General features: G+C 46.6%; 1 protein-coding gene across 1 annotated transcript in view; it reads right to left on the minus strand.

Moving 5' to 3' along the window:
* The window catches only part of GABBR2 (gamma-aminobutyric acid type B receptor subunit 2), a 368,988-nt gene that overhangs the window by 42,215 nt on the left and 311,513 nt on the right, over positions 1-15,260 (minus strand). The window contains exon 13 of the mRNA XM_061425770.1: positions 13,250-13,372. Coding sequence (XP_061281754.1) covers positions 13,250-13,372 — 123 coding nt within the window. The remainder of the gene's footprint in view (positions 1-13,249; positions 13,373-15,260) is intronic.

Below are 15,260 nucleotides of genomic sequence, written 5' to 3' on the forward strand. Positions count from 1 at the left end.
TAGAACCAGACGTGGAAAAATGGACTGGTACCAAATTGGGAAAGGAGTACATCAAGGCTGTATATCGTCACCCTGTTTATTTAACTTCTATGCAGGGTACATCATGCAAAATGCCAGCTGGATGAAGCACAAGCTGGAATCAAGATTGCCAGGAGAAATATTAATAACCTCAGGTATGCAGATTATATCACCCTTATGGCAGAAAGTGAAGAGGAACTAAAGAGCCTCTTGATGAAAGTGAAAGAGGACAGTGAAAAAGCTGGCTTAAAACTCAACATTCAAAAACCTAGGATCATGGCATTGGATCCCATCACTTCATGGCAAATAGATGGGGTACCAATGGAAATAGTTATAGACTTTCTTTTCTTGGGCTCCAAAATCACTGCAGTTGATGACTGCAGCCATGAAATTAAAAAATGCTTGCTCCTTGAAAGAAAAACTATGAAAAACCTAGACAGCATATTAAAAAGCAGAGACACTACTTTGCCAACAAAGGTCCGTCTACTCAAAGCTATGGTTTTTCCAGTAGTCATATATGGATGTGAAAGTTGGACCATAAACAAAGGTGAGGGCCAAGGAATTGATGCTTTTGAACTGTGGTGTTGGAGAAGACTCTTGAGAGTCCCTTGGACTGCAAGGAGATCCAACCAGTCCATTCTAAAGGAGATCAGTCCTGAATATTCATTGGAAGGACTGATGCTGAAGCTGAAACTCCAATACTTTGGCCACCTGATGCGAAGAAAAGTCCCCGATGCTGGGAAAGATTGAAAGCAGGAGGAGAAGGAGATGACAGAGGATGAGATGGTTGGATGGCATCACCAACTCGATGGACCTGAGTTTGAGCAAGCTCTGGGAGTTGGTAATGGACAGGGAGGCCTGGTGTGCTGTAGTCCATGGGGTTCCAAAGAGTCGGGCATGACTGGGCAAATGAACTGAACTGATTCTCACATACACACTCAAGTACATATCCAAGAGAAGTAAAAAATGTGGTCACACAAAAACTTGTACATAAATGCTCATGGCAGCATTACACAAAATAGTCAAAAAGTGGAAACTACCCAAATACCCATCAACTGATAAATGGACAAATGAAATGTTGAATATATCCATATAGGGGAATAGCACTGAGACATAAAAAGGAATGAAGCACTCATACATGCTACAACATAGAAGAACCTTAAAAACATTATGCTAAGTCAAAGAAGCAATGTACAAAAAGTCACATATTATTGTATGATTCTATTGGTATGAAACCACCAGCATCAGCAAATCCACAGAGCCATGAAGTAGATCAGTGGTTTCCCGGGGCTGGAGAGGAGGAGAAATACAAGGTGATGGGTAAAGAGAATAGGTTTCTTTTAGTGGTGATGAAAATTTTCTGGAAGTAGATAGTGAGGATGGTTGAACAACTTTATGAACGTACTGGATGGCATCACCAACTCGATGGAGATGGGTTTGGGTGGACTCCGGGAGTTGGTGATGGACAGGGAGGCCTGGCGTGCTGCGGTTCATGGGGTTGCAAAGAGTCAGACATGACTGAGCGACTGAACTCAACTGAAAACCACTGCAGCATATATTTTAAAACCAAACTTTATGGTACATGAATTATATCTAAAAAAAGATATCTGCCATGCATAATGGCTTGGAAAGGGCTACAAGTGGGAGCAGGCCTGCTTAGAAAGTCGTGGTAACAATAAACAACTTAGTGACCTACACAGTGACGGTTCTTGACTCATCATCCCTGTTGTGCAGTGTGTGTGAGTGTAGCTCTGTCTCACAGTGCCCCCTCTGGGATGGGAGACCATGGTACTTTGGACCTCAGTGGAAGGAGTGAAGTGGTGGATTGGGATAGCATTTGGTAGTAGAGTGTGCAGGACTAGCACAGAACTTCTCAGAAAATATCCCACTGATCTTATCATAAGATTGCCCTAAGACTGGCTTCATTCAGTTGTTCAACTAGTACTTATTGAGTGCGTTCTACGCACCAGGCATATTTGCAGGTACTGGGGATACAGCAGTGAATACACAATTTTGCCTTCTCCCTATTCTCATGGAGTTCACACTCTAGTGGAGGGTGGGCAGCTGTGAGTGATGGAATGTGGATGGGAGGCACTACAGTAGTCATTATGGCTGAACATCAATACCGATTTCTTTCTCTCCTGGGTGCACAGTAGGTCTGCTCTTTCTTGTCCTGCTGAACCAGGCATGGAGAATTAACATGTTAGGGTGAATGAAATGTGAGTGGAAGTGACATGTGACAGCTTGGAATGGGAACTCTTGCCAGGCATTCTTTCTCTTTGCCACAACAGCCATCCTAGAAGGTGCCCCATCAGCTGTGTCCTGGGGTGAGGATCTGCAGGTGGAGGCTACAGTTGATTCTCTATGAACAAGTGCTACAATGAGCAAAACCTAGCACACCCAGTCCTCTTTCACTTTTCACCCTCTGAGGGACATTACATCCAAACCCAATCCTGGCTCATATTTTAGAAAAGCAAGCCCAGTATCTCAGCACATAAGGCAAACACAAAACCAGGAATCTGGAGACATGTGTCATGGAGAAGACGACAGCCCACCCTGTGTGGATCTCATCTTGCCCATCAGACTGTGCAGACCACACGGGAGCCTGAGTGTGGCACACAGTAGGACTCCCATCAATGATGAAGGAGCGACTGGGTGACACACCATTTACAAAGAGGTGGACTGGTTGGAATTCCCCCACAAAACAGAGGCAATGTCTCCGTGTTGCCACAGCCCATGTTTTTGCCAACATGGACATGGCAGGAATCATATTTAAAGGCTGTCTTTGCTCAAGAACTGGAACGTCTTTACCAAGTGGTCAAAAGATGCCAGTATGGCAGATAATTTTCCAGCTGTTTTGCCCCCATGGCGCTTGGGAATTCCTAGTACACAGCCCACCGCCTGCAGAGCACCTGGACAGGTAGAGACCAGAGGATTTCTCACCACAGGGCCTTCCCCTGGTGCAGTGGGATCTGCATCTTTAGCTTGGTGTCCTGAGGGGCCTCAGCAGCCCAGGTACCTCCTGAAGACACTAGGGAAGCCAATCAGGAAGCTGAAACAAACTGCAGTCTCCCATGGACACAAGATGACTTCTGAGGAGAGATGTTCCAGAAACCCAGCTGTGGGTTTCGGGCAGAGTGGCCTGTCCACAGCCGGGGCCCACAGTGCCGATGGCAGCTGGAGTTGAGCCGGGATTCCTGCCAGAAGGTAAATGTCTGCATCCTTACAATGTCTCTCTGGCATATCATTCCAGTTAAATCTCGCCCAGTGTTCTCAGTTAATAACTTAATCTGGAACTTACACCTTGTCTCCTCTCCCAAAGGACCTGAGGTACCACATAATAAAAGCCCAAACACAACAGGACAGTTAAAAATAAAGATGAACGCTCAGAAGGCGAGATAATCCTTCAGGAACTCGAGAAACGATAGTTATGACGGCTGAGTGTGGAATTTGGCTCCAACTTTCTGGCAGCCAAGGTTAAACAGAAAACAGAGTGGCTTATTCAGTAGGGATTGCTTGATCAAAGGAAGGAAGCAGATGCAAGTTCATCTCGGGCGGGATGAGGGTAGGGTCGGGGGTGAGCACAGCCCATTCCCTGGCACTTTCGTGAGGATCTATCCTGTGGATCTTTATCTCTGGAGCATTAAGTCACACACTGAACAACAGTCTTATAGAAAATGCTGAATCATTCTTCAATTGGCAGCTTTAGCTTCGTAAGTGGGCCCTTGATAAAAGGTGAGAGTGTAATATTAAATTAAATTGCAACTCGGCAAAGACATTTCTTGGTGAAGTCAGCTTAATGGGCCCAGACAGATGGGGTGAATTCGGACATATGGAGGCACAGGGAGAGAGTTCCAGGTGGAGGGAACAATTTATTCAGTAAATATTTACCGAGTACTTACTGCGAGCTAGGCCCTGCCAGTGGGTGCTGGGGACACGCAGATGGCCTTGGCCTCTGAGGAGGTCACAGACTAGGAGGGGCCAGGTGCACAGACAGATAATTACCAGTGTTGTGACCAGATGAGGGGCCAGCAGGGTGAGGCAGGGGCCCAGACAGTGGCATCCAGGGCAGCCTGCTGTTCCAAAGGCTCCTGGAGAAGATGCTTCTGACCGCCTCTTGAAGGTCAAGTAGGAATTTTTAGCACGGAGATGGCATATTGGGGTGGGAAGGAGGGTGTCCTGGGCAGAGGACAGCAGGTACATGGGCATGGAGGGAGAGAGTGCGACATTCTGGAGAAGTGCCAATATTAAGGGGAGCTGAGCACAGGGGCTGAGGGAGGGGGCTGAGAGATGAGGTGGGGCAGGGGGCAGACATGAGGCCAGATCATTGAGGGCCTCCTGAACTGCTAAGGAGTGAGCTCACCCTCTGGTCAATGGTGGGGGCAGGATTTAAACAGCAGAATGACAGGGTCAGGACATCAGGTGGTGTAGCCCCTCTCCTGGAAGGGGTTAGGGTGCTGGGGAGCTCTCAGCAAGTGGAGCCACCCAAGGTCCACGACCCTGGCTGGGATGAGGTTTGCCTCGGGTGGGGCCTGAGCAGGCCATCCAGAACCCACAGATGGCTTGCTATGAGAGACCTGTCCTGCTGTTCAGGGCTGGCAGCGATGACCCACTGGCTAGAATGTGACCTTGATATTGAAGCCTTGGGCTACCAGGATGCCCAGGGGCAGCCCACAGAGCAGGGTGCACCCTGCATACCCCTCACCCTGGCCATTCTCATATTTCTTATTTCAAAATGAACAGTGTGAGATGGAGCTTGGACAAGCTTTATGAAGATACCAGATGTGTCTGCTTTAGGATTGGATTTTTTTTTTTTTCAGCACAACTATAGAGGGAGGCAGAAGATAAGAGTTAAAATTATTTAAAACTCTTATGTATTTGCCTCTTCCAATATCTGTTTCCATAGAAACGTAACTGGAATAAGACACCAGTTTCAGTGCCAAGTGCAGCCCATGACTTCCAAAGCCCCCATCTGCTTCCAACAGAAAGCACCGCCAAAGCACAGAATTTGGAGGGAAGTTTGAAACACTCCTCTGGCCCAGAGTGCCCTTTACTCAGTTACTGTCCGGATGGCCAGAAAGCCACAGAGCCCAGAGCCTAGGTGGTTCCTGGGGTAGACTGCCTGGCAGCCCATGCCGCCAGCCTGCTGCCATTTCTGTGAGTGAGCGTCACACACGTGGCTCCCATGGGTGACCATCTGCACGTGATTCTGTCTCTGCTGCCACCTGTCTGGGAAGCAGATGGGAGGAGCTCAGGGAACACAAGGCAGCCTGGGGATGCTGCCTGAGGGGCTGCTGGGGCTTCAACGCTGGTGGTCTTTAGTGCTGTCGGCCTTCAGAGGTCATCTCCTCTCCCTTTCAAAACCCCTTCAGAACAGCTAGGTGGAGGCATAGGCAGTGGCCCGGTAAAGAAGGAAGGCTTGGAAAAAAGCAGACAACCCTTCCATCTAGATTCACAGGCTGTCTTCACACCATCCTTATACACTGCTTTCACTATGGAGGAAATGATCTCAAATTATTTTCCTTAAAAGAAAAAAAATTCCACTTGGGTGTGTGTGTATGCACACACATACACAGTGTCAGTTCTTGGTTTTCATCTTACTTGATCTAAAAGCAGCATTTGACACGCTTCATCAAAACTTCCTCCTTGAAACATTTTCTTCGTTTGGTTTCCTAGACACCAGACTCATCTGATTTTCTTCCTGTCTCTATGGTTTCTCCTTCTAGGTCTCCTTTGCTGTTTACCTCCTACTTCCCAGACCTCCAAACACTGGGGTAACTGAGGGTCTGTCCTTGGTCCCCTTCCTGTCCCCATCTATGTGCCCCGCCCCGGCCCCGGTGCTCTCACCTAAGGCTTTGTGTCATCTATATGTTGACTGCATCCAAGTTCCCCTCTCTAGCTCACATTCTCCCTGAACACCACACCCATATGTCCAACACCTACTCACTATCACCACTAGTAGAGTAGGTAGACAAAAAAAGAGAGTTTTCCCCTTTTTTCTAAGAATACAAATTGTATTTAAAAAATCTTTTTAACGTATTTGGCAGATTTGTCCACACCTGCTACATCTGAAATACAGAAACAGCCAATCTTCCCATCAGAGTCCATAAAGCAGAGGATGCAAGGGGTGAGGTGCCATGCAGGAGCACTGAGGACTGGGACACGTCATCGAGGTGGAGGCAGCCTGTTAGTCCTTGTCTTGGCTGGAAGCCTTTGTCTCTGGAGACCTCTCCTTCCTTCTCCAAAAACCTCCCATGCAGGGACAGCTTTCTCTCCCTTGCCCCCATCTCTGGGGAGCTCTCTCTCCTGGCTCCCCACTTCCTTACTGATCACCGGGTCAGAGTCCCCTTGCCTGACCTCCTCCTGTTTCCATCATTGCTTAGCAATTCCTTGGGCTCCAGTCAGGGTGTCTTCACTCTGACTGGACCCATTCCCTGGGTGACCACACTCACTCAGCCCCACATCTCCCATGCTCAGTGTGTTGACCACCCCTCTCCCAAATCCCTATCTACTGGAAGAACTGCTCCCTGGGCTCTAGGACCCTGCATCGTCTTCTGAGGGCTTCTGCCCAGAAAGGAACCCCTCACATTCCCTCCAGAAACTGCTCCTCATTCTGTACCTGACCTCGTGATGAGGTCCAGTGTCCATCTCCCATTCCATCACCCATCACCCTGTCAGAAGTCCGGGCAGCGCCCTTGCTGCCTCTCTCTCCTTCCCCCTTAGAGTTGATCAATCCCCAAACCCTGTCACGTCTGCTTCTGTAATGTCTCTCAAATCTACCCACTTCTCTCTGTTCCCACTGCAACTGCCTCGCTTTAGATCTCCATCAGCTCCTGCCTGGATTACTACAAAAACTGTCTGAGCCGTTTCGGCCCTTTGGCCTCACCCCTTCATCTGTTCTCATCCTGCAGCCAGGAAATCTGATCATGTCACTCCCTGATTAAATGTCTTTAATTTTGAATTTTAAACTCCTCTGCTTAGCAAACAAGGTCCCTAATGACCCAGGCTCCACCTGTGTCATCATTTGTCCTTCCTGTCAGCTCCCCAGGCACCCTCAACTTTGGACAGCAGAACCATGTTGTATATATTTTTAAACCATTTAGAGAAAATGATAAACTAACATCAAGTTTAATGTTGAGAAGCTAGGTGCTTTCCCTCTAAGATCAGAAAGCAGGCAAGGCTGTCCTTTTTCACATTCCTGTTCAACATTGTACTGGGAATGCTAGCTGACACAGAAATAAGACAAGAAAGGAAACAGAAGGTATATGGACTGGGAAGGAAAAAACAAAATTGTCCCTTTTGTTGATGACATGATTATGTAGAAATTCCTAAAGAATCAACAAAAACACTCCTGGGACTAACAAGCAATTATAGCAAGGGGGTATGACTCAAAAGACTTGGTAAGATGCAAAAGTCAGTTGCTTTCCTATACAATGAGCAATTGATTTGAAATTTAAAAATACACCATTTATATTAGCACTGAAAACAAAGTAAAATAGGTATAAATCTAATAGAATATGTATAAACTTATGAGGAAATCTATAAAATTCTGACAAAAGAAATCAACGTAGAGCAAAATAAAAAAACTATTCCATGTTCATGAACAGAGACACAATATTGTCAAGATATCAGTTTTTTCCAACTTGATCAATAAAGTCAACACAATCCCAAACAAAGTCCCAGCAAGTTACTTTGTGGATGTTAACAAACTAATTCTAAAATTTACACAGAAACACAAAGACCCAGAATAGCCAACACTATACTGAAGAGTAAAAGTCAGAGAACTGATACTACTCAACTTACTCAACTTATTAGGACTTAGTGGTTTCACTGCTACAACCCAGGGTTCAATCCCTGGTTGGGGAACTAAGATCCTGCAAGCTGTGAGACATGGCCAAAAAACAATAACAACAAACAAAAACTAAAATATACAAAGAATTCTTAAAACTCTAATTAAAAAGTGCATAAGAGATCTAACCATATACCTCACCAAAGAAAAAATGTAAGTGGCAAATAAGCAAATGAAAAGATGTTCCACATCATATGTCACTAGGGAATTATACATTAAAACAGCAATGTGGTACCTCTACACACATTAAAATGGCTAAAATCCAAAATACCGACACCACCAAATGCTGACAAGGATGGAGCAAGACACTCCCACTCGTTGCTGATGTGAATGCAAAAGTCACTGATAGTTTGGCAAAACTAAACATAACCTTAGAATATGATCTGGCAATCTTGCTTCTAGGTGTTTACCCAAACTAGTTGAAAACTTATGTCCATATAAAACACAAAAATACTTACAGCAGTTTTATTCCAAACTTGGACGCAACCAAGATGTCCTTCAGTGGGCAAATAAATTGGTATATCCATACAACAGAATACTACTCAGTGATAAGAAATGAGCTATCAAATCATGAAAAGACATGGAGGAATCTTAAATGCATGTTGTTAAGTGAAAGAAGCCAGTTTAAAAGTGTTACATTATGTATGATCTCATCTACATGACATTCTGGAGAAGGCAAAGTCATGCAGACAGGGAGAGGTCAGTGGTTGCCAGGGGTTGGTAAAGCATAGAGCGTATTTCAGACGGTGATACTGTTCTGTGTAACACTGTAATGGCGGATACACAACTTTACGCATTTGGCAAAGCCTACAGAATGTATGGGGCTTCCCTGGTAGCTCAGCTGGTAAAGAATCCACCTACAATTGCAGAAAACCCTGGTTTGATTCCTGGGGCAGGAAGTTCCCCTGGAGAAGGGATAGGCTACCCACTCCAGTATTCTTGGGCTTCCCTGGTGGCTCAGATGGTAAAGAATCCACCTGCCATGTGGGAGACCTGGGTTAGATCCCTGGGTTGGGACGATCCCCTGGAGGTGGAGATGGCAACCCACTCCAGTAGCCTGGAGAATTCTATGGACAGAGGAGCCTGGCTGGCTCAGTCCATGGGGTCCCAAAGAGTCAGACACGATTGAGTGACTAAGCACAGGACATAGAATGTACAACATGAAGACTGAATTCTATGTAAACTATGGACTCTAGCAAATAATAATGTATCAGTATTGGTTCATCAATTGTAACAAATATACCACATAATGCAAGATGTTAATAGTGGGGGAAACTATGATGTTTGGGGAAGGATACATATTCAAAAGCAGAGACATTACTTTGCCAACAAAGTCCGTCTAGTCAAGGCTATGGATTTTCCTGTGGTCATGTATGGATGTGAGAGTTGGACTGTGAAGAAGGCTGAGCACCGAAGAATTGATGCTTTTGAACTGTGGTGTTGGAGAAGACTCTTGAGAGTCCCTTGGACTGCAAGGAGATCCAACCAGTCCATTCTGAAGATCAGCCCTGGGATTTCTTTGGAAGGAATGATGCTAAAGCTGAGATTCCAGTACTTTGGCCACCTCACGCGAAGAGTTGACTCATTGGAAAAGACTCCGATGCTGGGAGGGATTGGGGGCAGGAGGAGGAGACGACAGAGGATGAAATGGCTGGATGGCATCATTGACTCGATGGATGTGAGTCTGAGTGAACTCTGGGAGTTGGTGATGGACAGGGAGGCCTGGCGTGCTGTGATTCATGGGGTCGCAAAGAGTCGGACACAACTGAGTGACTGAACTGAACTGAACTGATGCGTGGAACTCTTTATACTTTCCATTACATTTTTCTATAAACGTAATAAGTATAAAAACTTTTTAAAACTGTTAAACATCATGTATTCAGAATAATATCTAGCACATGACAAGCATTATACAAATATTTATTACATACAAATGAATAAATGTGGAGCTGGGAAGCCCCCAGTAGGACTCCAGAATCAGTTTCATTCCCCTGACACTTGCACCGAGGGAACCTCTTCCACAAGTTATTCCAGAACTCTTCTGTCATTCTCGAGCCTGTCACCCTGCTTATTTGCTTCCAGCTGCTACCAGAATCTGTGCAGTCTAAAGTGACTGTGCTTATCTGCATGTGTACTGTCTGCCCCCACTAGCCTGTGGCCCCATGAGCTCAAGGTCACACTACGGTGTTCATCCCTGTCTCCCAGGGAGGTGAGGTCTCGGTTTAGGAGGGTGATCTACAAAGCCCTGTCCTGCAGATGTGGGCAGTCCCACAGGGGTGAGCGGGGCAGAACTGCACACAGCAGGGGTGAAGCAGACATGCTGAGTGTCCCGAGAGGAACACCTAGATGCTGGGGACAGGAGTGGGGAAGAGCAGGGGCTTAAATCTGGTGGAGCTCAGGAACACATCAGCTAATACGGGGCCTGGAACTGAAGTTCATTTACTTGTCAGAGAAGGTTCTGGAAGAAGGGGACAGCACAGACAAAGGCTTGAAAGTACAACACAGAGAAAGGCCTGCAGTTGGACTCCTGAGGTGTTCAGAGCATCCAGGGAGACCAAAGGCATCTGGGGTCGATGTGGCCTGAGGACAGGAGAGAACAGACCACAGAGATCTTTCATCACCTCACCCCCAAGCATAAACTTTCTCTCTCACTGGGGGTTCTGGGGAAAACAGCCCCTCGAGGAGAATTTAGGACCCTCAGTCCCTGGGCACACTGCTCAGTCATCCTGCTGAGTCTGACAGAGGAGGGTCTGAGGGACATCAGCCGACAGCCTGGCGATGTTTGGTGGGAAAATGACAGTAAACCGACAGGACTGTGGGTCGACAAATCAAAGGTTCTGCTGCCATGGCAACAGAATGACAGGGCAACCCTAAAATTAGAGGAGCAAAGAGGATCAAGCCAGGAAAGGTTTGGAGAGAAATCTCAGCAGATACTTAAAGAGAAACACAGAGACAGGATACCGGGGCCTTGATCCAGGGATGTGGCCAGACCCCCTTCAGAAGGCTAGAGCCCACTGGCAGGACCCCTCCTTCCCAGGCTCTTCTACACAGAGACGCACTTCGGTGGCACCGGGCAGCTCCTCCATTTGAGAGCCATTCCCTGGAAGGTCTGGAATGGGCTCAGCCTCTAGGCACAGAGCCATGGAGAGAAGCAGTGCTTACCACAGAAAACAAGGAAGGAAGGTGATGTGAGTGATGGTAAGCTGTCACTTACACTAATCGCCTGCACAAGATCCATCTCCTGTAAATGGTCCAAGGGGTCAGGCTTCCTGGATTTATTTCTGGAGTCAGCTTATTCAGGCTGACTCTAACCCCGCAGCCTCTCCCGCCAGAGCCAGATCCTGGGGACCCTGTTGCATCTCAGCCCCCACCTTAACCCTGAGTGAAGGTGGCAGCCCCCTGCCTCGCCGGCTGCCGTCGGGCTCAGCACCAAGCCATCGAGGTCTGTTCTCTGCTCACCTGCCCCAGCTCCAGGTCTTCCCACGGGCTCTGCCTTGCTATTTCTGTTACCTAATTTTAGGCTTTATCTGCAGAATGTGAAAACACTGCTTTGCCCAACCCACTTCACAGCCCAGTCAACAGTCTATGACAACACCTGAAAACTACAAAGCACTGTCGTACACTGGAAGACAGGACGGGGAAGTGGGTGAGGCAATCGTTGGTGGTGCTGCCACCAAACTGCAAGGTGACCTTCGTGTGTTAGTCACTCGGTCCTGTCCGACTCTTTGCAACCCCGTGGACTGTAGCCTGCCAGGCTCCTCTGTCCATGGCATTCTCCAGGCAAGAACACTGGAGTGGGTTGCCATTTTCTTTTCTAGGGGATCTTCCCAACCCAGGGATAGAAACCGGGTCTCCCACATTGCAGGCAGATTCTTTTACCATCTGAGCCACCTTAGGTGCCTTATATAATCTCTCTGGGTTTCTGTTTCCTCATCATTAAATTGGGAATTCAGGATAGCACCTAGTCCACAGAGTTACTGTGACAATTCAGTGAAATTAACACACACCTCTAGCTACTAGCATCATCATTATCATTACTCTTATTAGCATTATTGCTTATGATTATCATCTCCCTAGCCAGGGGGCCCAGTCAGCCAATAACAGCTCTTCCCCCTGTTCACAACCTGTCTGGATTTCCAAATCCTGGTGGTAGGTGGTGAATTCCCCTAGGATGGAGTTGGGGGCAGGGCCACTCCTTTGTCAACTGTGCAGACAAGTGATGACCAGACATCACCTCCCCTCCAGCCACAGACTGTCTGCCTGAGGGACCTCAGCTGAGTTCCTGCCCCCTTGGCCCACGAGCACAGCCAGCACAGGTCAGTCCTCTGCCGAGTCTGGCTCTGCCTGTCTGGAGCCCTGCTTCCTCCCAGGATGGACACTTAAGGCAGTGAGATGAAGGCACACAGCCCTAAATCCTTCCCCTAAATCCATGTTGTCAGGAAACAGCATTCTCTGCCACTGCTCCGACTGCATAACTTCTTAACTAGGCTCAGCGAACCCTTTGCCTATCTCCAGACAAATGAGGCTGGGCAACTTATTTGCTAGAAAACCTTGTCCAGAAGGATAAACACCTATGTTCTCAATGCATAAAAATTACTGTTTCCAGTTTAGTTTTAAATTTCACACTAAATCCAACAAAAAGATTTCCCCAATAATGCAGTGAGAGCACTAGAGAAAACTCCAGTTTTCTCAATAGAATCTGCTAACCTATAGGGAAATCAGATAGTAAAGCCACTGCCTTCAAGCTGGCTCTTTACAACAAAGGCGTCTTTAACTCTTCTAAGAGAAAGTCATCTCTGCAACTTCCTTAATTGTGAACTTCCCTAACTGGAGCATCCTAGGAAGACCAATGTGAGTTAAGAGCAAGGCCAAATGCAAGACTACTAAAATATATATTTAACGGTACTTTTATGTAAGGTTCTCCTTTTTTGACAAGACACCACTTTGAAGATTCTCTAGTAACTAGAAGGAGCTATCAGAGTGTTTATTCCCTAACAGCAGTCCTGAGGGAACTCACTTTAAAGGAGAGATTAAAAAAGCAATGTAATTTCTTGACTGAAGCATCATATAAATGGGGGCTTCTACAATGTGTAAAGAATACACTGGTTTAAACGAACCAAACTTTCTCCTTAATTCTGCATATAGTAATACATCTAGGCAAACTCACCATCTTTTCCCAGGAGTGACGACCTTATATTTGGCCTTCCTGAGTAATACCTCAAGGGAAAGGAACAGAAATAAGGAGATGTTCCTGATAGGGATCGTGGGTCCACACAGAGCTATGATGAGTTCCTCGTAATCACCTTGATTTCTTCTCAAGAAGCACAGCTGGGGCAGCCAGGGAGACATACTGCCTCCCTCCCGCTGCTGCCAGGCGCTTACCTCCATGCTGTACCTCTCCACCGTCCTTCTCAGGGGATCTACAGCCTGCCAGCAGATCAGGATGCACAGGTCAATCAGCAGCATGCCCCCGACGATCACAAGCAGTTTCTGGTCCTTGATGATCTGCAGAAAGGGCCAGGGTAGAAGGGACGTAAGAAGGCTTCCCAAACAGCAGCCAAGGGGCTGGGTCAGGTGGGTGAGTGAATGGCTCCACCTGAAAATTCCCCCAGGCTCCCCATCACCCACGGGGTAAATCCAGACAAGCTCCCTTGCTTGGCATTCAAGGCCTTTTATGAGCTTGGCTTATCTCCACCCCAGATACACACATATACTGAGTTAAGTTTGATGACTCTCAGGCTCTGGTTGTGCTGTGATTTTTCACCACAGGCCTTCGTGGGTGCTGGTTCTTTTGTCTAAAACACTCTGTTCTATGTGACAGACTGCTAAAATCCTTAGAGACTCAGATGCACTGTCACCTCCTCCATGAAGCCTCCCTAACTCCCACAGCAGAACTAATTACTCCTACAGCATTTTGTTCCCATACTTAATTATACTTAATAAGTCCAACACTTATTATTATGACTAGTAATAATAGTAACTACAAGAAGGAGAATAAATACAAATGCTACCATTTAGTGAACACTGTGCCTGCCTCGAGGTTGATTGTTTTATATATATCGTCTTATGTAAAGGCAGATACTGTTATTATTCCCATTTTTCAGCTGAAGAAACTGAGGCTAACACTGCGGGCTAAGTAACTTGCTCAGTGGAATAGAGCTACTAAGACTTAAAGCCTGCAAACTCCTCCTCTCTCCAGAGAGTACACCCTCAAACATTTATAGCACCTGCCAGATGCTACAGTGACCAGGTGCTGTATTAAGTTGTATACAGTCTACCCTCCTCAGTAAACTGGGGAACCCCAGACAGAAGGGAAGCCTGTATTATTTATTTGTTTACTTTCAGCACCTAGCAGGGCCTGGCATGCAGTTGGTACTTAAAAGTTTGATGGATTGAATTGAGATGAAGGAATATATAAAGAAGAAATATAACTCCTGTCCCACTTTGCAGCTGGGGATATCTTTATTACACTGTGAAATTCCCACCCCACTTTATGTCCATTTGATGGGGACTGGCCTGGGGACAAATGCTGTCGGGGCAAAGCGAACCTGTATTATTTCACTCAGTGGGTGTTCACGTGTCCTCGCCCCCCTCCCCTACCCCTGCCCAATGCCAAATAAAAGCTAATGTGATGAAGTAGTTTTGGAAAAGACTACAGAAAAATAAACAACAAAACTGAAGTAGAAGCTTAAGAAATATCACCAGGTCTGGCTTTTAATGATTAAAGCCATCCTTAAAGGAGAAATAAAAACTCAAGAGGCCTCTGTGGCTAAACTGTGAAAAGAACAAGAGAGTATTGCTGAGTTAAGGCCAAAGGGATCAAATCCACCAAAATCACTTGACCTGGGGGCGGGGTGCTGACCAAGTCCCATCATCTGAGATTTTACAGAAACATTCAGGGAACCCCTGATAGCTTTAGAAACCTGGCTTGACCCTTGCCCTCAGGGGAACCAGGTCACACCCTGTTAGCCTTGAGAAATCGGGGTAAAAGGAAGAAATGCCCGAGGAACTTAGGGCAGGCTAGAAGGGGGCTCCCTACTTGATGCTCACCCAGCTTCCCTGACTTTCTTATTGTTCAGCTTTCTCTTCAAAAGCTGCACAAACTCTTCTCCGTTATGTCTGTGCACATTGATGCCATGAAACTCAGTTCTCTCTCTGAGGCTAGGAGGTTACTAGCCTCCATCCTCACTGAATGAGAGATTGGGAGTGAAGGCACCCAGGAACAATTAAATATCAAGTTCTGGAATCAGATCTGAGTTTAAGTCTTACTAACTAGCTGTGTGTCCTTGGTAAATTTCCTAATCCATCCGAGCCAGTTTCCTCATCTACACTATAGGGGATGATGACCACACAAACTGATAGATTACCATAGTCTGGTCGACTTCACTTTCAC

Source organism: Bos javanicus, chromosome 8 (assembly GCF_032452875.1).
Source record: "Bos javanicus breed banteng chromosome 8, ARS-OSU_banteng_1.0, whole genome shotgun sequence".
Classification (NCBI taxonomy): domain Eukaryota; kingdom Metazoa; phylum Chordata; class Mammalia; order Artiodactyla; family Bovidae; genus Bos; species Bos javanicus.